The following is a 26,180-nucleotide window of genomic DNA, read 5'->3' on the forward strand; positions in this document are numbered from 1 at the left end:
GGCCTTGGGATTTTAGTGCAGGCAGAAAGTATTGATGTCAAATAGGATTACCTTATCATTGTGTTAACCTTTGGAGACATTTTGAAGCTTTCATAATGGAAGATTAGTTCCCTTTAAAAATTATTTTATAGACCACATGCAACATAACTTTTAATTCTCTAAGCAGAATAATAAAAAAGTTAGAGGTTAGGATTTAAACAGAGAAGACAGAAGTATTTATAGAATATGATAGCCCTTTGATTATATATTTCATTCTTATAGGGTATTGATTTTTTTTGGAAGGGATATATACCTCTTCACTTCTCTCTCTCTCTCTGTCTCTCTCTCTCTCTCTCTCTCTCTCTCTCTTCCTCTTACATTCTCTCTCTCCACATACACATATATATACATGCATATGTCACATATCTATATGTGTGCACATACATATAACACACATATACAAATTTGACAAGTAAGATATATTGCATTTTAGATTAGCTAAAAAGTTTAAATGATTCTCAACCATTAGCTCTGTCTAACATTTGTTTCCAGCTGCTTACATCATTTTCTTCACATATCACTTTCCTCCTTATAACTGCTATAGGCCAGTAAAAAGCTTTGCTGTGTGAATACTAATTTGAACTGTCTTTGGCGCTCATTAAATGATGTGAAAAATGCCCCTGTAAAACAGTAAATGCTCTTGAATAGGTCCTTAGGTCTTTAATGTTGATCGATAAAGACATTTTGTCATTTCTTTATGATTGGTAATTGTTTCACAAATTTTTCTCTGTCCTAGTACAAGCGAAATCCCTCAGTTTCGGCTGCCATATGATGTTGTGAATTTTGAGATTGAGCTCATGAAAGACCTTGGAGTGAAGGTAATGAAAAAATATAACCTGTTTGTGTATAGCTGAAATGGAAAGGAATGAGTGCTCGACTGAAGATTAACAGCAAAATGCCATACACATTTGTAAAGAACAATTAAAAGCTACACTAGGCAGCAGCAGAAAGATGCTCCCCCTTGCTTAGGGCATTTGTCTGTCTACTGTCTGAATGCCACTAGTCTGGAAAAGGCCAATCAATAGTTCTCATCTGGCATGCCTGCATGTGATTAATTATCTGCAAGAAACAAATTCCTAAATTGCTTTAGGGGTTCAGTATAGCTAATGGAAGGATTTGATTTCTTTAATCAAGTTTTTTCAAGCAAGTTGGGTTCTCCAAACCCCATACCCAAAAGTCAGTCACATTTCACTTTTTGTTAGTCATAACATTTTATTTGTCATAATCAATTTCACAGAGAGATATTTTACTTATTACATGCTTAAAATTAGCATTATTAATATGATAATCCACCATCAACATAAACAGTGACTTAGTAACATGGAATGCTACAGTTTAGAATTTTTTCTTTATTTATTGAAACAAAAGACTGTTGTTTTCTTAAAGATAGTAGAAAGGGCGGTATATTATACTTTAAAAATAGAGCTCCAGATGCTACTATCCTTTTTAATCAATAAGGGATGATATTCTGTGGTTCTTTACTGGAACATATTGATATTTTTAATTCAAATCTTTTAAGTTTTCATAACAGATATAACACAATAGATTAATAAAGCAGGGTGTTTTGCATAATGTATTCTGCAACTACAAGTAGGAGGTGTTTTTGAAAGTGAATAACAAAATACTCATTGCTGTTGCATTTAGCATCATAAATTATTTCTGATATATGAGGAGAAAAAGCAAAAACAATTTCTATTGTTTTATATTTTCTCTTTTATAAGTACTGTCCCTTGGAGAAGAAAACACTTAATTTTGACAAATAACTACTGAGCAATAATGTTTGAAAAGCAAGAACATCTAAAGTACACCATTCTTTAAAAAAACCTTAGCACTAATAAATATTACTTTAAAAAGATCAACTATGGATTACTCTTTGCTTTACCAATAATACCTTCCTAATATCTCTATTCCCCATCGAATTTATACATACACTATATATACATATATACATGCATACACACATATACTTATGTTTCCTGTGTTTGTGTGTATTTACAGAGAGTAGGTATTTGGTAGAAGTTCTGGTATGCCATAGAAACCTAGAAAATTAAGATCAAATGCATAACTAGAGTGAGGACATCTGAGCTTTTTAATGAAATTTAGAAGTTGCTAAAAGCCCTGACTTCTCTTCAGTATCAGGAAAACACCTGAACTTAATATTCTATTGATAAGAATAATTAAATAAGTAGGGAGCTACTAGATTGCCTGCTTCCTTCAACTCATGAAAATGTAAGAGGTAAACTCTTTCTCACTGGAGACCCACCCTGTTACTTCCATCTTCTATTCCTGCCCTCCCAATTAGTTTTCTGACAGGGTCCCCAAGGAATCTATACATCCACCTCCCTACTCCTTGCCCAGGTGTGTTAATTAGTAGTTATGGCTGCTTAAAAGTAGCATGTTAGGTATTGCTATCAATTGAAAATGAATAAAAATTTTAAAATTATCTAAAAATAGAATTCATTGACTGGGGAATTACTAAACAAATTGTAGTATATGACTGTAAGGGAATATTATTGTTCCATAAGCAAAAAAGAACATGAAGAATTTGGAGAAGACATATGAACTGATTCAAAGTGAAGTAAACAGAACCAGGAGAAGACAATACAGAATGACTCTGCTCAGTCCTTTCAGTAGTGCCTGACACTTCATGACCTCATTTGGGCTTTTCTTGGCAAAGATACTGGAGTGCTTTGCCCTTTCCTTTTCCAGCTCATTTTACAGATGAGGAAACTGAGGCAAACAAGGTTCAGTGACTTGCACAGGGTCATACAGCTAGTAAGTGTCTGAGGCCAGATTTCAATTCAGGAAGATGAGTCTTCTGAACTCCAGGCCCACCACTGTACGCTTTGCTACATAGCTGCCTGATACTGAATGACTAATTGAACACCAGTACCACCACAAAAAACAAACACACACACACACACACTCACACACACACACACACACACACACATACACACACACACAAAACAAACAAAAAACCAAAACAAAAACAAAAAAAACCTGAAAACCGTAATGATCCTGACCAAACTTTTTTTCCTGAAGAAGATATGAGAAAATGAATGGCCCTCCCTTTTTTTTCAGAAGTGGGTAATTTGGTTATGGAATATTTTATATAGTTTTGCTATATTTTCTCCCTCTGATTTTTGTTACAAGTAGGAGGCTTCTAAATAGTTAAATATTCAGAAAGGAAGACAAGGTAACATACGGATTAGTAATAAAATTAAAAATTCGTAAGTAAAAATTTTTAAAACTTCTAAATTTAAAATAAAAATAAAATGAATAAGAAAGGAAAATAAAGTCATCCCCCAAATCATAGCATGAGTTAATCAGAAAATATCAAATTATACTATATATATAATTTCAGCAACACATGTATTACATAAAATGTGGTACATCTGTAATTATTTTGGAAATGTAAATCTGTTCACATGTAACAGGGAATTGAAACCCAAGATAAGTGAAGAGATGGTAAGAAAGAACCTAGCTATTCTCAATGTATTCGTGTCACCATCTAGGATGCTGAAAAAATTGGCTGCTCTAAAGAATTTTTGAAAGATTATGGAGAATGGGAAGCTATTACAGAAGTATCGGGTATACTAATTTATTTCTTTCTTGGCAAAATTCTAGAACTTCAATAATAACTCAAATGTTTGTAAATTTCTAGAAAGAATAGCAGTAACTGCTAAGGACCATATGGCCTCATCAAAAGTGGTCAAGTTTGACCCCATTTCCTTTTTATGCAAAGTAGCTAAACTTATGGATGAATAAAATACTTTAAATGTTTTAGACCAGGTGCTCTTAACCTTGTCTATGGTAGGTACCCCTCTGTTGGTCCAGTGAAATGCATAGACCTTTTTATTAGAATTAGGTTTGTAATAGTGTAAAATAAAATACATAAGATCACAAAAGACACCAATTGAAATTATCATCAAAATAATTTTTAAGCAAGCTCATAGACTCCAGGTTAAGAATCCCAGGTTTAGACATATAGTAGTATGTTAAAATGTTTCCATAGCATTTGAAAAATACTGTTTGATAAGGTGAAGGTATACTGGCTAGATGAGAGTACATTTAGATGAATTTTAAAAATGTTGAATTACTGGACCCCACCCCCCAAAATGATGGCTCAGTGCCAGTTAGGAAAAATCTAGTTGTGTATCCCAGAGCTCTTAATCCTCTGCTATTATTTTTTTTAAATCAATGACTTCAATAAAGGCATAGGAGGTGTATTTTTTAAAAAAAATTTGCTTACAGGTGCTGAAAGATAAGAGGAATAGCTAATGTGTTGGATGATTGTGTTACCATTCAAAACGTTTTCAATGAAGCTAGAATTATAAAATTAAATTTATTGGTGGATAATGACACATTCCTATACTTGGGTCCAAAGAATCACATTCACAAATATAGCACTTATTTAGGTTTAAAAAAATTAAAAAGCTCTGAGTGTTTGAATATAGTGAAAATTCAATATGAGACATAGTACAATATGACAACCTTAAGAGCTATATTAAGAATCAGTCAAACTGACATATATCCCTTACTTATTCTAGTTTTCACCCTGTTATTTTTATCCCTATACCTGGACCACCACCTTCAAACTTAATCTGTTTAATCATTAATCTTTCTTCAAAGGCCAACACAGACACTAATTTCTGTATTAGTTCTTTCCTGATTCCTCAATCAGAAATTTATGTTTTCTTCTTTAGATCTTTCATAGACAGTTACACCTATGTTATACTCCTATTCAATTTGGCTATACACACACACACACACATACACGCATATACACTCATGAATTATTATATGACCCTTGCTAAGGTGCATGTTCCATGAGACCAAAAATCGTTTTTTTAATTGTCTTTGTATTTCTTTTTTTGCTTGGTCTGGTTCTTTGCATTCACTTAAAGCCTAAAGAAATTGTTATTTCTTTGTTGTGGGGTACTGCCTTCAAAAAGTCCAGATCCCAACCTAAGCCTCAGTACCCATCTTCCTAAGTGTTTACAGATGAAATGTTCATCAAATAATGGCCAACTTTAAGAATGATCTTTTCCAAAGTTATCTGAGCTGGCCTTTGGACAGCAGATTTGAAAGACCTCATATTAACTTGGATTATCTTTACATAAAAATAACAGATTTTGAGAGTTGGATATCTAGTCCAACACCTAAATAAAAGGAATACCTATGATAACATACTCATAGTTCTTAAGTCTTTCAAAGTTGTTTTTGTAAAGTTGTTATAGCATAAATTATTCTTCTAGCTCTGCTCACTTTTCTCTACATCAGTTGATTTGAGTCATTCCAGTTTTCTCTGACACCATTTGAACCTGGGTTTTATAGATTTCAAACCTCATTCTTTTCCCCTCTCACTAAACTGACTCTTGTGTGTATCCATTTTTGAGTGAGTATGTTTCTTATTCCATGTTGTCATTAGACATGAGTGCACTTCATTGGGCTTCAAATAATCATTATAAATATTAGTTTACACTTAATTTATGGTAATGTTGCAAAGTTCATTAAATTCAAATAAGAAAAGGGGTTAAGTGTGAGTATTAGATCCTCAAGGAATGAAAATGTGATATAAAATAATTTGAATTTATTGACAAAGATAGAACAAAGATAAATAGGCATTGCTTTTTAGAATACTGAGGAATAATATGCTCTGATGTTCATTATGTCAAACTAACTTTTCTAGGAACAGAGACACTATTAAAAATAAGACCATGTATAGACAGTTGAATTCTATAACCTGTTAGTTTGATCTAGAACTTGGTACTGCACTATATCCTCACTCAGTTTGCCTTATTTTCTAACACACCTGTTAGCATCAATGTCTTTTTCTATTAGAGGGAACTAGGTGGCATTATGGGTAGTGTTCTAAACCTATAGGCAGGGAGTCAGTCAGTCAACACGCATTCATTAAATATCTACCATGTGTCATGCATTTTGATGAGTTCCTGGGAGAAAAAGAAAGGAAAAAATATTCCTTGCTTTCAAGAAACTCACAGTCTAATAGGGGATACAACATGCAAAAGACTACGTACAAACAACATATATGCATGTCATATATATTTTATATATATATATATATATATATATATATATATATATATATGGATATATTACAGATAATCAACAGAGAGAAGTCACTGAAATTAAAGGGGATTGGGAAAAGCTTCCTGTAGAACATGAGGACTTAAAAAAAGCCATGGATTCCAGGAGGCAGAGATAAAGAGAGAGAATATTTAAGGCATACAAGAAAGCCAGTGGAAATGTCCGGTCAGGAGATGGGGTATCTTGAGAGGTCAATCTCACTGAATCACGCATCATGTGGTATGGTGTAAAACGTAAGACTAGAAAATGAGAATGCATAGATTATGAATGACTTTGAATGCCGGAAGATTTTATATCTGATGCTGGAGATTATAGGGAGCCATTAGATTGGCTAGTTTATATATCTTGGATATCAGACCCTCATCAGAGATATTTGAAAGAAAAAATATTTCTTTCACTGTGAGAATGTGTTAATATATTCACACATAGATACATGTATATAGGTACAAACATATATACAGACACATATATACATACACACAATAATCACCACACTTCTCATACTAATTTAATTTTGTTCATTAAAGAAATTATAAGTTCCTACAATTGTAATTATCTGTTTTATAATCTCTGCTCAGACAAGTGAGTTAGGGTGAATGACTGAAAATGCTACTTTTCCAATGCCGGAAAGGGAGGCCAAAGAGACTGTGTTACTAGGAGGGAGCAAAGTCTCAGGGAAAGCTAGAAGATGGAAGAAATAGAAAAGGAAACAATTTAAGATAAAAGCAAGTTTGTTACCTATGGATCAGGTGTTCTAGAGAGCACGGCGGGACTGGGTAGTTTTAGAGAAGGACATTACAGGGTTTGAGTTGAGGACACTAAGTGTAGGGGATCAGACAATTGGGGAACGAACAGGTTTTGAATGATGACAGCAAGGGTTTCAGAATTGACAAGATAGGAAAGGGAAAGGGGAGGAGGGGTGTTAATTATTGAAGAATGAATACATAGAGGTTTTGATTTCCCATTGGGGTTTTCCTTTAGGCTACAGTTCTCTTAGGATCTTAGGCAGTTGAGGAGATGGGGCAGGTGCTGAGAGCTAAAGGAACAATGCTACTACTTCTCCTCCATGTCAGGAGACCAAATTAGAGAACTGGTGGAATAGACTTCTCTTCCCTCACAGGGAGGAGCCCATTGCTAGATTGTATAGTGTTTTCTTCTTTTCCTACAGTAGATTGAAGATCAAATAGGAGATGTGGCTTGATGGAAAGGCATTTTTTCCTCCTTACTTCAAAGGCAAGACACTGATAGATAATGGAACTGTATTTCTCCCTTTCTTAGTCTAACCCTTGCCTTTGAGGGTGCCTTTGGACAAGTCGCTTAGCCTCTATCTGCCTCAGTTTCTGCATCTGTAAAATATGGATAATAATTGCTCCCATCTCCCAGGGGTGTTGTGAGGGTAAAATGAAATAACATTTATAAAATGTTTTGCAAACCTTAAAGTATTATTATTACTAGTGTTATTAGTGTCACTCAGTAAATCACTGAACAATGGTATGTTTTGATATTTGCTTTCGATTTACAAGTCTGAGTTTGCAAAACTAACATATGTGATGTTCTTTACTTCTTTTTGCCTAAAATCAGTGTAGCTGTCACTATATAACTGTGAGTCATAGAAACTACAGCTTCTGAGGAATTAGAAGTGAGTATCACTCAGAGGGCAATGGAGAGGTATGTGGTAGATTAAGCAGATGTTTCCAATCAATACATAGCAAAAAATGAGCTATGAAAAACTAGGGTAAAGAATATCATCAACAGATTTTATGAAAAAAATTAATGGGCTGGTCCCCTGGCAGGAGAAGGATACCTGGTTGACAATTCATGTGATCCTCTGTCAGGAGAAAGTAGAGAAGAGCCCAATCATGTTGATTAGATATCTGAAGTGAATTTAAGACAGACATAGAAAGGAGTCATTGCTGCTGTCTTCCTCACTGATTCTCATACCCACATTGATGAAATCACAAATCTATTTGAATATACAAAGATTTCAAGAAGCTTTAGTCTGAATCAACCTGAACAAAATCTGATCTTGAGGTCTTTAAACAAAAGCTAAATGACCACCTGGCAAGGTGGTTGTAGAGAACATCATATTTTCAGGTCTAAGTTGGACAGCAGATAAGCAGTATATTCACTGATTGTCTGGAACCTGCCTCTTAACAAGAACTTAATATTAAGGCTCCCTAAGATAAAGTGTTCCCTGAGAATGTCAATGACCCCAGTAGCCCCTTTGAAAAGCAGCCTTGGTCTTTGATTCCAAGGATGTCCAAATTAATGGTATACCTGCTGAAATTTTCAAGAATGGAAGGAACTGCTGAGGCATCTGTGTGTATTTTTCTTCAGCATATGGAGTGGCAACATGATAAGTTCCCTTTCCACACATCCACTAAAAATAAAATAGATGGTGTAGAGAAATTACATTTATTTGAGCATTTCTTCAGTTTCGCCATAGTTAGACTTTTAGAATAAAGTTAACTTTACCAAATTACAATGAAAAGAAGAAGTCTTAGCCTTTAAAAAGCCAATTCATATTTTAGTGCAGTATTTCCCAATTCTAACACCATGAGAAAGCCAATTTAATTAGGAAAACTTAAAATCACACATGAACAATGAGGGATAATGACATTTCAATTTGTTAAGTTATAGGGGAATAAGAGAGGCAGCTATGTGGTGCAGTGGATAGAGTGCTGGGCCTGGAGACAGGAAGACTCTTCTTCCTGAGTTCAAATCTGGCCTTAGCCACTTACTAGCTGTCAGACCCTGGTGTAAGGTTAATTGGGAATAAGATCTTCTCCTGCCCATCAATACGCCTCATGTGGAGCCCATTAAAGGAAGCTTATTTATCGGAAGGCTTACACACCTTTTGTTAATTTCTAATTAGGCACTGAGCCTATTAGCTGAAAGAGTATATATTCTGAGAGATGAGTTTTTGCTTTGGGGGCTCACTTATGAGAAAGTTGTTGTGATTCCCTGGTTGAGACTCTGAGTGGCCATATGTTCAGAGCTCTCTGACTCCTCAGAGGTAAAGGCTCTCTCGATTCAGGCAGCAGAGCCCTGTCTGCTGGTCTTTATTTTTATTCTCTGTATTTTCTCTGTCTTTTATGTAATCAAAAGAAGATTATTGACACCTTTTTGAGCAGTCTTTCCTAGTAAAGAAGATAAAAGAACCTGCACTGGCAGCCATTCTGGCTATGCCAGTGTGGTTGCCGTTACACCTGGTCAAGTCACTTAACGTTGTCTGCCTCAGTTTCTTCATATGTAAAAAAAAGCTGGAGAGGGAAATGGCAAAGCATTCTAGTATCTTTTGCCAAGAAAACCTTAATTGGGCTCACCAAGAGTCAGATAGGACTTAAAAATGACTGAACAAGGAGAGTAAGAGGAAGCAAAAATAGTACTAGTGTGCATTCATTCAATTAAAAAATATTTATTAAGCTTCAAATCATCAATTTGGCTTTTACAGCATTTTCCACACCTGCTGACTCTATGCATCTGGCTACCACCGTAGTTCATACACTCCATTGCGCTTCTCACCTGTACAATTGTAGGAGTTATCTTTGTTAACTTATTATATATTATTCCCCTTCAAAATTTCTTTACTCCAGCCAGTGACCTCATTGCTGTTTCTCACAAGAGCACAACAGAATTCTGTCACCTATCTCTGTGCTTTTGTAAGGCTCTTCCTTATTTTTACAGTGTCCTCACCTCTGTCTCTTAGAATTCTTAACTATTTTCAAAATGAAATTCATATATCATCTCCAACATAAGGCCTTTCCTGATTCCCCTCTCCAGAAACACTAGCCCCTCCCCTGAATTACTTTGTATTTTTCTCATGTGTACTTTGAACTTACTATTGAATTTGAATATATCATTAATGTAGGTATACACATCATTTCCTCCAATAGAATACAAGTACCTTGAGGGCAAAGGACTGCTGCATCCTTAGCCCTTAGCCCAGTGCCTGGCACTGTGTTTAAAAATGTATTTAGACTGATAGATTGAAAAACATTGCAAAGTTCTGGGGATATAGAGCTTTCTCCCAGGTAGCCTACATTACAATAGGAGGGGAGATGCAGAGAATAATAGTTATCCAATTGCAAATTGAGTAAGTACAAAGGTCAAAGAAATGTGCTATGTAATATTTGAGAAAAGGAGAGATCACGTTAAGATCATTTAGTTTTCCAATGGCCCAGCCCAAGCAATTCTCTAAGACTAGAAATGGCAGATGAATTCCTCATCTGCATTAATTAGTAGATGATTTCACAGGAACAATTGGATGGATGTTTTTAAGCAAAGTGTTCCCCAACTATACAGATGAAATTCCTATTTAATATATGCTGTGGTATTGTAAATAAGATGCTTTTGCAAGGAAAAAAATCTAACCTCAACTTACTGTTTCTTTTATTTCAAAGGTTATAATGATGACATTAGTACTACCTGCCTCCCAAATGCAGAAAGTGACTTCCAGTTCATTGCCTTAGAATTTGAATTGAATTTTCACTATCTTTAAAAAGTTTTCCTGAGAAATATATTGATATGGAATTTTCCTTCAGTACAAGAAAAATTAGCCATTTGTATCTATGGTTGATTCATATTATCTCCTATTTAAGAAATCAATGTCCATTACTGTATATACTGGTGAAGTCTTTTCTCAAGCATGTTAATGTTCACATGAACAAATCCTTTATTCTTTTTCAGCAGGATAAAAATAAAAATATCAAGGAATGTAACAATAACTACTAGAGTAAACTAGGCAAATAAATAACACTTTATAATTGCTGATTTAACCTTCATCACAGATAAGATATAGATCGATATTCCAGGTGGTTATTTTTATATAATTTTTTCCAAAAAATTACCAAGGCTTTTGCTGGAGTAATTTGTTTTGCACATTCTATTGAAATTGTATTATCATGTATTTTCATTTGCTTACTTGCATACATGGTGTACTTTTCCTCAGTGGAATATATGCTCCTTTAGAGTAAGGAAGGTTTAATTTTTATCTCTATACTCCAAGTGCCCAGAACAGTACCTGGTACTTAATAAGTTTCTTGAATGGCTGGATTGAATCTAACTAAATATATATCTGATGTTGATTACTAATACTAGTTCTGCCTGAGGTAATATACAAACTCATTTTCTAAGTTCAAATATAGCAGAGAATTTTGTTAGGCACATATGAAGTTACTTTAACCACTTTAAGCTTATTTAGAATATGTATTTAGTAGATGGTTTTATACACATATATGTATGTATGTGCTATATATATATATATATATATATATATATATATATAGAGAGAGAGAGAGAGAGAGAGAGAGAGAGAGAGAGAACATATATATGTTCTAATTGATAATATTCAGAAACTAAAAAGGAAATTAAATGTCATTTCTGATAGGTGATATGTGGTAAAGGCCTTTCAGTGAATGGAATGAACCTCTCTACTTTGAAGGAAGAAGGATACAAGGCTGTCTTTATTGGAATAGGTAAGTGACTTTTATTATTGTATATTTCCTTGGATGTTGATTAAAAATGTTACTGTTTTTATTTTTGGTAAATACTGGGAAATATTTTATTTTATTGCTTTTTAATTTTGACATAGTTCTAATGTATGTATCTATATTCTTCAGAACTGTGTCAACAGTGGGACAGAATAAAAATGAATTGAATTTCTGTACTACAATAGTTATGGTGTTGCTTAATTGTTACTAAGAATTTCTAGAAAGTGGGTATTTACCTTCACTCTAATTTTGCTTATAAGCTCTTATATTAATTTTTTTGATATGTTTTCATCAATTTCATTTCTTTCTTTGATCAATAAATTGAGTCTATTACAATTAATAATTTGTCACTATAAAAAATGTCTGAGAATAACTTCATCAATAAAAATCATACCAACAAGTAAGATTTTGGCCTAAGTATTCACACTAGAAAAGCAAAGTAGATGAAAAATAACATGTTGCTCTAAGGGCAACTCATGTAATTGGTCCTTCAATCCATATACTGGATAAATAGTGCAGATGGACAATTTGGGCCCAGAAATGAAGAAGAAAAGCTGGATCACATTCAAAAAATCAAATACCTTTCTGAATGACATCAAACAGTTTATTGTGGCAAAAGCCTATCTCTTTCTTTCTTTCTTTCTTTCTTTCTTTCTTTCTTTCTTTCTTTATTTGTAGTTGAAAAAGCAAAGAGGATTTTAATCAACAAATAATATCTTAGTATTTTGATGAACATAGGTTTTTTTAAAAAAATTAGTATTTTATGTTATTTTTCCCCAGTTACATATAAAAATAATTTTAACATTCATTTTAAAACTTTGAGTTCCAAATTCTCTCCCTTCCTCCCTCTGCCCCCACCCCAAATTGAGAAGCCAAGCAATTTGATGTAGGTTATACATGTATAGTCATGGAAAACATATCCATAATAGTCATGTTGTGAAAGAAAGCATAGACAAAAAATCTCAAGAAAAATAAAATTAAATAAAAGATTGCTTCAATCTGTGTGCAGACACCACCAGTTCTTTCTCTGGGGATGAATAGCATTTTTTATCTTGAGTTCTTCAGAGTTGTCTTAAATCATATTGTTGGGACTAGCCAAGTCATTCACAGCTGGTCATCTTACAATATTGCTGTTACTTTTTACACAGCATATTTCATTTTGCATCAGCGCATACAAGTCTTTCCAGGTTTTTCTGAGGGCATCCTGCTCATCGTTTCTTATAGTACAATAGCATTCCATCAAAATCACATAACACAGCTTTTTCAACCACTCTCCAATTGATGGGCATCCCCTCAATTTGTAATTATTTGCCCCTGGACAGCCCTGAGCTAGACTTTAGATCTTTTCAGGCTTCTCTTGATTCTTGTGTTTGAAAGTCAAATTTTCTATTCAGCTCTGGTCTTTTCACTTAGAAAGCTTGAAAGTCCTCTATTTTATTGAAAATCCATATTTTGCCTAGGAGTATGATACTCAGTTTTGCTGGGTAGGTGATTCTTGGTTTTAATCCTGGCTCCTTTGACCTCCAGAATATCGTATTCCATGCCCTTCCATCCCTTAATGTAGAAGCTGCTAGATCTTGTGTTATCCTGATTGTGTTTACACAATACTTAAATTGTTTCTTTCTGGCTGCTTGCAGTATTTTCTCCTTGATCTGGGAACTCTGGAATTTGGTGACAATATTCCTATGAGTTTTCTTTTTGGGATCTTTTTCAGGAGGTGATCAGTGGATTCTTTCAATTTCTATTTTACCCTCTGGCTCTAGAATATCAGGGCAGTTCTCCTTGATAATTTCTTGAAAGATGATATCTAGGCTCATTTTTGATCACGGCTTTCAGGTAGTCCAATAATTTTTAAATTATCTCTCCTGGATCTATTTTCCAGGTCAGTGGTTTTTCCAATGAGATATTTCACATTGTCTTCCATTTTTTCATTCCTTTGGTTCTGTTTTATAATATCTTGATTTCTCATCAAGTCACTAGCTTCCACTTGCTCCAATCTAATTTTTAAGGTAGTATTTTCTTCAGTGGTCTTTTGGACCTCCTTTTCCATTTGGCTAATTCTGCCTTTCAAGGCATTCTTCTCCTCATTGGCTTTTTGGAGCTCTTTTGCCATTTGAGTTAGTCTATTTTTAAGGTGTTATTTTCTTCAGTATTTTTGGGTCTCCTTTAGCAAGTCATCGACTTGTTTTTCATGATTCTCTCGCATCCCTCTCATTTCCCTTCCCAATTTTTCCTCTACTTTTCTTATTTGCTTTTTCAAATCCTTTTTGAGCTCTTCCAAGTCCTGAGACCAGTTCATGTTTTTCTTGGAGGTTTTTGGTGTAGGCTCTTTGACTTTGTTGACTTCTTCTGGCTGTATGTTTTGGTCTTCTTTGTCACGAAAGGAAGATTCCAAAGTCTGAGACTGAATCTGTGTCCATTTTCACTTCCTGGCCATGTTCCCAGCCAACTACTTGACCCTTGAGTTTTTCATAGGGGGATAACTGCTTGTAAAGTAGAGAGTATTTGTTCCAAGCTTGAGGGGATGAGCTGTTGTTTTCAGAGCTATTTCTATACAGCAAGCTCTGCCACACCAGCGTTCCTTTTCCCCCAAGAACCACCAACCTAGACTGGACTCAGATCTTAAGCAGGCTCTGCACTCCTGCTCTGATCTGCTACTTAATTCCTTCCACTAGGTGGGCCTGGGGCCTGAAGCAACTGCAGCTGTAGTTCTGCAGCTACACCACCTCTGCTGGCCCCAGCGCAAATTCCTTTCACTTTGTCCCCCGCAGCTTTTTCCACTAACCTTCTCTGTTCTCTTTGGTGTTTGTGGGATGAGAAGTCTGGTAACTGCCACAGCTCACTGATTCAGGGCACTAGGGCTTGTTCTGCCCCACTCCCGGTCTGGTTGGTCCAGGAGTAGCCCATGCTGGGCTCTGCTTCTCTCAGCTCCCAGCTCCGTGAACGATAGACCTTACCAGCAACCATCCAGGCTGTCCTGGGCTGGAGCCCTGCTTCCCTCTGCTATTTCGTGGGTTCTGCAGTTCTAGAATTTGTTCAGAGCCATTTTTATGGGTGTTTGGAGGGTCCTGGGGGAGAACAGTAGGCAAGTCCTTGCTTTCCAGCCACCATCTTGGCTCTGCCCCACAAAAGCCTATCTCTTAAAGCCCAGAATTTCACATTTAAGTTATACTTTCACAAACTGTAAATACACTATCCTTTTTTTTTCAGGAAGATTGAGGTTGCTCAAAGGTCATTGTGAATATGAAAACTGAGCAGAAGTAGGCTGCAGCATATTATCAAAATGACTTTTCTACAAAGTACTCATTGATCATATGTAAGATCAGAAAAGGAGGTGGGTTCTTGTTATAAAAAAATTAGAGACTACAGATGAATCAAGTAAAAAATAACAAGTCAGTAAGTCTTTATTAAGTGTTTACTATGTTCTGGGAGCAACTGGGTGGCACAGTGGATAAAGTACCCAGCCTGGAGTCAGGAAGACTTAAGTTCAAATCCAACCTCAGATAATTCCTAGCTGTGTGACCCTGGGCAAATCGCTCAACCCTGTTTGCCTCAATTTCCTCTTCTTTACAATGTGCTGGAAAAAGAAATAGCAAACCACTCCAGTATCTTTGCCAAGAAAATTCCCCAAATAGGTCACAGTCAAATACAACTAAAGAACAACAAAATGTGCCATGCCCTGTACTGCATTGGTATAGAAAAAAAATAATAAATGAACAAGCGTAGTGCTTCCATTTTCTCTGGCAAATACTCTAGTCAGGATTTATGGAAAAAAGAAATGAGCCCAAGTTATATAGAATGAGAAAACATGGGAAGATTTTATCTGCAGTGGGAGAGAGAATACTTAGAGCAGGGAAACAGCTAATCCACCATAGTGCCAAAATGCAATGATCTCTCTCTCTGTGTCTCTGTCTCTCATATATATATATGTATATATATGTATGTATATGTGTATATATATATATATGTATATATATGTATGTATATGTGTATATATATATATATATGTGTATATATATGTGTGTATATATATATATGTTTATATTTACAGATTAAAGTAGCAAAAATATATGAGTAGCGTTAGATTACCATAATCATGGCAGCATTTTATTTGTGATATAGGACGGGGATGACAATTATCAGTGCACTTGGTCAGTACCAACAACTTGTCCATCATAAGTTTCACTCTAGGCAGTATAAAAACATCTGAGAGCCCAGGTTTTAAACTGGGCTGGACCTTTATTAGGCAGTAAGATAGTGCATCTGTTGAAAAAGGGAGAAAAAGACTGTCCAATGACACTACTTTTTGATAGAGCTCTGAGATGTGGTATGCAAAGCTGACTTTACATATATGTCTACATTCCTCTGTGTTAACTTGTGCACCTTGGGAAGTATTATGTTCAAGATTCTGCCTCAAGTTGCTGTAAACTGGGGAGCACAGAATTCCTAAAGAATAATAGCTCTCTATCTCAAAGTCATTCATTTATAGTTTCATGCTTGATACTTCCTGAGGCTTTGCCTAGTCCTTGATGTATGTCTAGATTCAAAATCCACAGCACTTTGACAATCAGTGGTTGTGGGATTTTTATATAGTAACTTTCATCCTTCTCTCTCTCTCTCTCTCTCTCTCTCTCTCTCTCTCTCTCTCTCTCTCTCTCTCTCTCCCCACATATAAATATGTGTGTGTGTGTGTGTGTGTGTGTATTCAATTTCCTTACAGATCATATGTGGGTTTTTTTGGGGGGGGCTTAATGGAATTTTAAAAGGAAAAATTAACTGTATGGGGAAGGCAGTCTATCAGGTATGTTCCACAGCACCCAACAAAAAGGTCAGTGGTAGAGTTTCATGACCACAATAATTTTTCCTCTAAAATACTAGATAAATTCCAAGTGTAAAGGAAAAGTCAAAGAAAAGATACACAAAAGTCTGAGGAACAAAACAGAAGGGAAGAAATAACCAAATCAACCACTGAGTTTTGTTGCTACTAATGATTTCTAAAGTCTAGATTTCCCATCAGTGATACGGTAGCTTCTGTGGGCAGATTCTACATACCATGAAGCCTGTTTACAAAGAGGTAGAAGGATGAGAGCCAATGGAGTGTGGAATACAATGTCTCCAGTGCAATAACAACTGCAAGCAAATGAAAGCAAGGAGTTGAACAAGGAAAAAGTTTCCAACTTTTAAGTCAGTGGTGATTCCCATTTAGAGAGTTCACTGATACACTTGAATGCAGCAAGAAACTGTCATATTTTGGCTGCTATTTTTTTGTTCATTTCATCAGTCTCTTATACAAGCTTTTTGACAATGGTTCACAATCCAGTGGTCCCCATTTGACTCCTCACTGAGGTGTGAATATCACAGTTATAATGCACAGTCGTTTCCATTTATGATCCTGGTTATCTTCATGCTGTGAGGTGAATCTTTTGACATTTCATTGTAGGAATGTGAAGAGCATGCTTACATATACGTTTTCCTGTATTTTGTAGGAAATATATGATTATGTCAGATGTAATAAGCTCGAATGTGTGAGAGTCAGGCAAGAAGTTTTACAATGCACACACGCATGTCCCTTTGAGATTCTTGATTACTAATGCGGGAGATTCTAAATACTAATACTAAATATTGTTTCTCAACTATCCTGAAATTCATAGTGTCTATTGGATACCATAAACATAGGGGTAAAACAGCGCCTTTTCTTCCCACTTTGACTTTTTTTGAAGAAGTGTTTTATAGCATAAATATATTGGCCATTATCATTAAATAGTAGAGAGGCAACTTGGAATAGCAGGTAGAGGGTTGGCCTCAGAGTCAGAAAGACCTTGATTCAAGTCTTGCTTCAGGCATAACCTGGCTGTATCACAATGGCCAAGTCACTTACTTTTTCAGGACTGCAGGAAAAACTCTACAACTAAAAATTATGGGTAATCTGAGGTCTGCATTGTTGGAAATAGTTTTCAAAATGTTCGGTTCCTACATTAATTAAATCACAGTGTGTGTAATTAAATCACAGTGTGTGTATTTGTATATCTGCATAGATAAGCATCTATATATATATATATATATAAACATAAAACTATATAAGTGTAGTATATCCTTATCTGTCTGTATCCTTAATATATTTATAACTATATAGATATATGCATACATAATATAGATGTACACATATGTGTATGTATATGTTTATGTGTCTACACACATATACATATATATACACATGATTACATATGTATATACCTCTAATAACATACACATCTATATACACATTTATATAGATAGATATACACACACACTGACATAGAAGGAATAGAACTGTGATTTCACTGATGTAGGGCATTCCAGAATGAAGAAACTCCTTTTACCATGGTAGGCATTTTTCAGCAACTTAATATCTTAGAGATGACAGATCACTGAGGTAAATTGACTTACTGAACTTTACATAGCTAGTGTGCTTCAGAAACAATGCTTTAAAACATGTATTACTGGCTCCAAGGCCATCTTGCTATCTGCTGTATCACATCTACTTGTGAAACTAATACACATAGAGGTGACATGACGTGTAGGAAAGGCCATATAAAAGGTAACCAGGCTGGTGAGAGCACTGGAAAGTATCTCATTAGAAGGATCAGCTGAAGTAATTGACATTATATAGAAATCAAAAGTCTAAAAAAAACATTTAGGTGAAATATGATACTTACCTTTTGTTATTTGAAGGGTTATGCTATGTCATTTGAAGGAAAGATAATAACAATAATAATAAAATTTATATAGCACTTTAAAGTTTGTAAAGTGCTTTACAAATATATTCTTATTTTATCTTTATAGCGACCCTGGGCAATAGGTGCCATTATCATACTTATGTTACAGATAAGGAAACTGAGGCTGACAGTGAGTGGGTGACTTACCCAGGGTCATATATCTAGTAAGTGTCTGAGGCAGGACTTAAACTCACTTCTTCCTGACTCCAGGTCCATTATTCTATTCATTGCACTACCTAGCCATTTGCTTTGGTTGAACGGAGAAGACAAAACAAGGATTAGTAGTTGGAAATAACAAAAAAGCAGATTTACATTAGATATAAAGAAAAAACTTCCTTCCATTTAGTCTTTTCCAGAAATATATGGCCTTGTTCAGTAATGTGTACTCCATCACTGGACATCTTTGACTTGAGACTAAATCACTGTTCTCAGGGATGCTGCATAGAGGTTGCTTCCAGCTCTGAGATTCAGAGAGTTTACTGAAATTATAACAACAGGGACTGCCAAAGAATGGATCCGATAAGCACTGTGTCCATTTTTACTCTAGAATGCCTGTGTCTACGCAGAGGGAAACAAAAAAAATTTGCAGTAAAAAACTTTTAATTGCACCATGGAATTTCGGCAACTAAATCCAGCAAGAGACAGATACAGAAAGGAAAGTGAATAATATAACATAGCAAAAGCTAATCTACAGACAACTTAGGAGTTAAAGCCTTTTGCAGTTACATTCCAACTTGGGAAATGGATCAACCATGGTTAAGCCCGACAAGTGAGATGTTGACATTTGAGGCCAGATGGCCCACACTGAGATGTCCCACTTCACAGTCTTAAAAAGTTGGCAGCCCCAGCCTGAGGATGTGTGGAGTCATCCACATATGCCGCCCTCCCTTTCCTCAATGTGTTACATTAGTGGCTTTCACTGTCAGAAAAGGATAATCTTTGTGTGAGGATTTCCGAATGTTAAAAGAACTGAATAATAGAGACTCACAAGAAGGCAGAAAAAAAAGTCCATTGAGACACTGTGGTATTAAATTTACTTCAGTATGGCCTTTAACTATGTCTCTTGTGCCTTGTGAAAGCCAGAATTCTTCTCAGCAAAAGTTACTCTTAATTAACTTCTTAATCATGAATTTCTAAATTATACATCATCAGGTAGAGTTTCCATTTATCCATGAAGAAAATGCAATAACATTCTCGGCTTGCCCCCTTCCCTTCTGCCCCCTGATTTAAAAAAGAAGATGTCTTTAAAGTAATATTCTCAATTCTTAATGAATTATTTTTGAATGTGATTTAATAGTAAACAAAGTCTGTATTTTGGACTCTTACCACTCTTTTTAAAAATTATGCTTTTAATGAGTTTATTTGAAAAACATTAGAGAGGGAACCCATAAGTATATAACATTATATAACATTATAAACAGTCCGGGTATATAGAGGTACAACTTAACCATTTGTAACAACAATGTTACTAGCAGCTGTTGTGGGGGTGAAAGACCAACAACAAAAGCACACAGGAAGGCTGCTAGCACATGTTCTTTGATCTGCTTTTCTAAGGAAAGCAACTTTAAGGGGTTAACAAGCTTACTTTAATTAAACATACATATGTCATTCGCTGAGTTCAGGGGAAAAGGCCAGCACCCAGAACTTCAGAGAAAACACAAACCGAAATTGTAAGCAGAAATTATGTAAACAGCAAAATAACACAAATCAGCAGATATGTATCTACCTGTCTGTCCAAGCAATACATAAACAGTTACCAGAGAGAGAAGCACCAACACCTGGGTTTTCAAAGCTGGGGAGGCTGCTTAAACAACTACCCAGAGTCTCGTCACCAACAATCTTTCAATGAGTGTGCCCCCAAACAAAATGCTAACCTAAGAGTATATACATACTTTTTCAGGGTCGGAGCGCTTCACACCTCTCATGACCTCATTAGCAAAAGGGTGTGAGTCTTCCTACAAACAAACTCGAGACTCAATCAAAGGCACTTGATTGCCTTAGTGCTGAGAAGCATTCCAAAACAAAAGACAACAAAAAGTCCCACTTTGCTTGCCATTACACCATTTAACTTTCTGAAATATGAACCTAGAAATGTTCATGTTCCGCTTTGTGGAAGATAAACTGGAAGATAAAATAGTTATTGTATTTATTTGTGATTATACTGTAAACATATGTGTACGTGTTGGCTTTTTGACTGAATATAAATTCCTAGAAGAAAAGGGCTATTTTGTTTGTATCTTCACGGTTTTCCAGAGTACCTGGCGCAACATAGATATTTAATTATTTAAAAAACTTTAAAATATTTATTCAGTGTTTATTTTGTGTATGATACCTGCTAAACTCTAAGGACACCAATGGAAAAGCAAGAAAGCCTCTACTCTAAGGAGCTTCCTTTCTAACAGTGGTAGATAACACACCTGAGAGGTTTTAGCTGTGAGTCATATGGAAAGTCCTGATGGTTCCCAGGGTAGACTGGAAAAGCAGATGGTAATGCAGCTCCATTAATTTCATTTCCATTAATAAAACCATATTGATTTCTGGTGTTGGGCATTTGATGATGTCAGGGTCTTTGGTGGTGGTAATTCTCTTTTCTCTATTTTCTGTGGCTATGTTTTCTGTAGCTTCATGACCTACAGAAGAAGTTACTAAGTGGAATCCCCACAAGGATTGTTCCTCCCTCCTTGCTCCCCTCGATTATAGAGACAAAGCCATTGGTTTGGAGCAGTTGTTGTTCCTAGTCCTATTTAGTTTATTCTCCCTTCAGTGGCAGTTGATTGTTGGTTGGTGGTGGTGGTGGCAAGGAGAGAACCTTTCTCCACAGGGGCTGCTCCCCTAGATGTTGGCTATAGTTGTCTGGAGGTGAAGGACTCTGGGTAAAAATTAAAAACAAGGCAGAGTTCTTGGGGAGATGAATGTGTCTATACTGGTGAAACAATAACTAATGTAAAATTTAAAAACACATGAAGAAGGTAGAAATAAAGACAAGATCTGGTCAAATGGCCAAAATAAGAGTAATCACTGGTGGTTCAATGTTAACTTGGAAGGATCTCCTCCAGAAGACTAGCCCAGGGATTTGTGTTTGTCTTTGAACTGTTGAGTTTTTGTCAATTCTTTTGTTTATCAGTGACACAGTTAAAGGAATAGATCATGTATTTAAGTTGTAGGTGGCACAAAGTTGAGAGGGGTAGCTGATGATCTCACTGATATTGTAATTTGTTTACAATGGAATTTAATTTGGATAAAAGTAAAGTCCTACTCTTCAATTAAAATTATTTTATAAATGTAATATGTGAGAAACATGTGTAGACAGATGTTTGTCTTTAAAAAATTATGAGGATTTTATTGGGCTGCAAATTCATTATGAATCATCAGTCTGATATGGTAGCCAAGAAAAAGCTAAAGTAATCATGGGCTACATTACAAATGATATAATTTCCAAGGATAATAACAAAGTGGTAGTTCCACTGTATTTTGTCCTGGTCAGAGCCCATCAAGAATACTATGTTCAGTTCTTGATTACACATTTTAAGAAAGACATGAATAAACTGGCATATGTCCATCAGTGGGCAACTGGAATGGTAGACTGTAAGCCATTGCTATTATGAGAATTATTTGAAGGAACTAGGAATATTTATTCCAGAAAACAGAAGACTCATTGGGGGTGGAGCTAGGAGGATTTATCTTCAAGTGTTTAAATATCTACCATACGGAAAAGAGATAAAACCAGTTCTGCTTGGCCCCAGAGGGTAGGACTTAGAGTACTGGTTAGATGATACAGGTTTAGGCTTCATGAGGGAAATACAATAATTTCCTGATAATTCATACTATCTAAAACTAGAATTGGTCTCCCTTGAGATTCCTTTTCATTGAAGGTATTCAAGAAAAGAATAGATAACCGTTCTTGTTTATGTGGTAGAGAGGATTCTTTTTGGACACAGGTTTGACTAGATGACTTCTGAGGTTCCTTACAAGTTCCAAAATTAAGTTCTTAAAAGCAACATAGTTAATAGTTCATATTAAATGAAAAACTATGTAGAACAATTTGTTTAGCTCCCTATGTTTGCTGGGTATCAATTTCTCATGCCCTCCCTCATACCCCCCCAAAAAGCTTTCTCCTCTGAAGTCTTAATTTTAATGGCTACTTCATATTGTCTTGGTTTTGGAGTATTTTATCCTTTCTTACCTATTTTCTTTTTTGTTCATACCATTTCACTTTTAATGCACCACAATTTGCCTACCTTGGAGCCAGGAATAGAGAAACTTTTTGGATTCACCCAAACTGAAATTCACATTTCTATTCTGGTATTTAACTTATAGATAAGATAGGATAAGAAAAAGAGTGAGGAAAAGAAGATGTTTTCTGGCTCTCTTCTTTATTCGTGAACTGATTTTCTTCTAGTAGCTCCCAAAAAGTGTCACTAACTCTGATGGCATTTGATAAAAGAGTTGGGAAATTACTGGACCAGTCAAAATTTTCTTTCAATTGCTGCTTATAGATGCCAGTTACTATTTTATGAGATGAGGTTATCATTTTAGCCTGGAGGGGATTATTACTAAGCACACTCTATGAGCATGATGGTGGGTTTGTGACTTGTTTGTTTTTTTTTTTTTTTTAGGTAGTAGAAATCTTATAGGTATAGGAGTCTGCTATGGGTAGGAAAAGAGGTCTCCCAACAGTCCCAAACTTCTGATCTCTTATGCTGTTTAACCTTGGTAAAACATAATTAGACATCACCTGAATATTGACTAGATGTCGCTATAATAGAAATTGTTGTGAATGAATTAGGGGATACACTAAACGAATATTAAAGAGCAGTAAACATTTATGAATTCAGGATTTAAGTGTACTACAACTTGATAAAATAAGGGACATTATCTCACATTTGGTGAAAGAAGAATTTTGGTTTCCTTGTTCTTAGAATCACTGAATTCCCAGATATTTATCGTTATCCTTGAAGGTAATCTAATCCAACCAATACCTTCACCAGAGTTCCTCCTACAGTTTGCTCAAAATTTGAGCATCCACAATTTAAATTCAGATTTTTAGGGAAGGGGAACTTACTACTTTCTAAGGCAGCTAATTACGCTTTTAGGTGGCTCTAAGTGTCAGTCAGTAAGCAATTATTAAGTGTTTACCATGTCCAGGCACTAACATTAAGTACTAAAGATACCAAAAAAGGCATAAACATCATCCCTACAAAGAACTCACATGCTAATTGGGGAGACAACTTGTTAAATTTGTGCACACTAGTGTAGATGGAAGATCATATTGTTGGGAAGGCACTATCAGTGTGAAGGACCAAGAAAGGCCTCCTGAACAAGGTAGGATTTGGCCTAAGTCTTGAAGGAGACCAGGGAAGCAAGGAGGTGAAGATGAAGAGGATGAGCATTTCAAAGATACATGATATTCTGGGAAAAAGGATTGAGTAAGCAGATGGGGTGGCAGGCAAGGAATAGTAAGAAAACCGGCATCACTGGGAAAGTAGAATGTGAGAAAACTAGAAATGTAGCAAGAGCCCAAGAGCATTTTTTGTTTGATCTTGAAGGTATCAGGGAGACATAAGAATTTAGTAAGTGAGGGGGTGGGATGGCACTGTCCGACCTGCATTTTAGGAAAATTTGGCTGCTAAGGATGGATGCAGTAGAAAGAGTTTTGATGCAAGGAGGTCAATCAGAAGGATAGGGTAATAGTCCAGGTATCAGACGACAGGGCAGCTAGGTGGCATTGTAAATAGAGCACTGGGCTTGAAATCAGGAAGACTCATCTTCATGAGTTCAAATCCAGCCTCAGACACTTAGTAGCTATGTGACCTTGGGCAAGTCACTTAACCCTGTTTGCCTCAGTTTCCTCATTTGTAAAATGAACTGGAGAAGGAAATGGCAAATTACTCCAGTATCTTCTCCAAGAAAACCCCAAAGTGGGATCACTAAGAGTTGGACACAATTGAAATGACTAAACAAAAATAACACAAAATGAGAAGAACCTATATCAGAGAGGCCTGGCAGTGGTGTGAGTAAAGAGGAAGGAACATATGTAAGAGATGTTGTAGAAACATATAAATGTGGGATAGGTGCAAGTAATCAGTTGAGGAGGACACTGAGGCTTTGAGGTTGGGTGACTAGGAGAGCAGTGCCCTTTATAATAACATTATAGGTTAGAAAAAGGAATACTTTTGAGGGAAATAGAATTTATTGTTAGGATTTAATTTTTTTTCTTAAAGTCAGAATCTGATAAAACCATTGCTCTCTGTTCTACCCTTTGTGGCCAAGCAGAATAAATCTAATTTTTCTGTGGGGGAGGTGGGGAGGAATGGGAGGGCTCAGTCTATCTATGTAGATTTTTATCCCTTCATTCCTCAGAAAACCATTTCGTGAGTTATATTGTAGTCGGAAAATTCTAACTGCCAATTATCTTCTGGTGTGTTCTCTAAATTTTATCTGGATTTGTCCTTGACCTCAGTTCATCACAGTGCCTAGACTCGAAGGCTGTCAGTCTACCAACACTTCCTAGAGCTTACACTGTGCCTTCAAAAACATAGTGTCCTCTCCATGCTGTAGTGAAAATCAGAGCAGAATTTGAGTGAGTTTGTTGTTTTCTACAAAGATGTAAATGACAGGCAAGAAATGGAAAAGAGATGGGAAACTATATAATAGTATGTGTGAAACTAGTGTGTAATTCATGAAAGTAGAATTAATATGATGTTGATATGTTCCCATCACCAGATCCCTTAATCCATGAAAATAGAGGTAGAGGCATCATTTCTGGACAAAATTGTTTATCCCTTTGTATTTGCTTGTTTGCTAATTTATTTATTCATTTATTTCTGCAATATCAGACATACTAAATTGGCAAACATCACTAGGTGAAATGAGGTGATATTCTTGTCTGTTTGATAACTAAACATTCATGAGTTCCTTCTCACAAAGGGTCTTCAGGTGAAATCCAGATATGATGGATTTCATTTGATATTTGGTGGATATAAGATATTGGACCATATTTAAGTAGTGTCCAACTCTTCATGACATCGTTGTCATTTTCTTGGCAAAGACACTGGAGGGGTTTGGTCCCTGGATTTCTTCCTGAGTCCAACCATGGCACTCTATCCACTTTGCCACCCAGCTGTCATAGGGAATACCCATTTTGCTATGAGTTGAACTATATGGTTTTTGGGTGTCCCTCTAACTCCAAAATTATGTAGCTGTGTCATTTCCAGTATTGCCTTTAAAGAGTTATGTTTGATGGATTAACCCAGCTGTTAACTCTAGAACTATATTATAAAATTGTATTTTAAAAATCCATTTTAAATTCCATTCATTTGACATTCATATCCCAATCAATACTTCTTTTTCTCTCTCCAGTCTCTAGTTTTGTACTGTTTGAAGGACCTTTGGCACAGTCGTGCTGTTCCAGTCTCCCCAGAGGCACTATCATTAATGCAAATTTAGATAAGTGAACAAATGCAGTTCATCAGGGAGAACCATGAATTTATCCATTTGTATATTTCCAATTTCTCGCACTCAGAGATTATAGCATTACCAACAATGTACATAAGAAAATTTTACTGAAATATTTTTCTTCCAATTAACTATGAGTGAACAAATTATTTAACTATCCTTGCCAAACCGTCCATGTAAAAATAAGGGAGGGAAGAGAAAACAGTTTAATTTCTTTGGAAGTTTTAATATTGATTTACTATCTTATCTCCCAAAAGTAAGTAATCTCCATGTCTGTTATTATTTTCTGATTAACTATGCAGTGCCACCTGGTGTGCAGATGGAA

At 35.7% G+C, this 26,180-nt stretch overlaps 1 protein-coding gene across 1 annotated transcript in view; it reads left to right on the forward strand.

Moving 5' to 3' along the window:
• The window catches only part of DPYD (dihydropyrimidine dehydrogenase), a 1,113,082-nt gene that overhangs the window by 375,786 nt on the left and 711,116 nt on the right, over nucleotides 1-26,180 (forward strand). Inside the window, exons 7-8 of the mRNA XM_036769110.1 lie at nucleotides 776-857; nucleotides 11,543-11,630. Coding sequence (XP_036625005.1) covers nucleotides 776-857; nucleotides 11,543-11,630 — 170 coding nt within the window. The remainder of the gene's footprint in view (nucleotides 1-775; nucleotides 858-11,542; nucleotides 11,631-26,180) is intronic.

This window comes from Trichosurus vulpecula, chromosome 7 (genome assembly GCF_011100635.1).
Source record: "Trichosurus vulpecula isolate mTriVul1 chromosome 7, mTriVul1.pri, whole genome shotgun sequence".
NCBI classification, from domain to species: Eukaryota; Metazoa; Chordata; class Mammalia; order Diprotodontia; family Phalangeridae; genus Trichosurus; species Trichosurus vulpecula.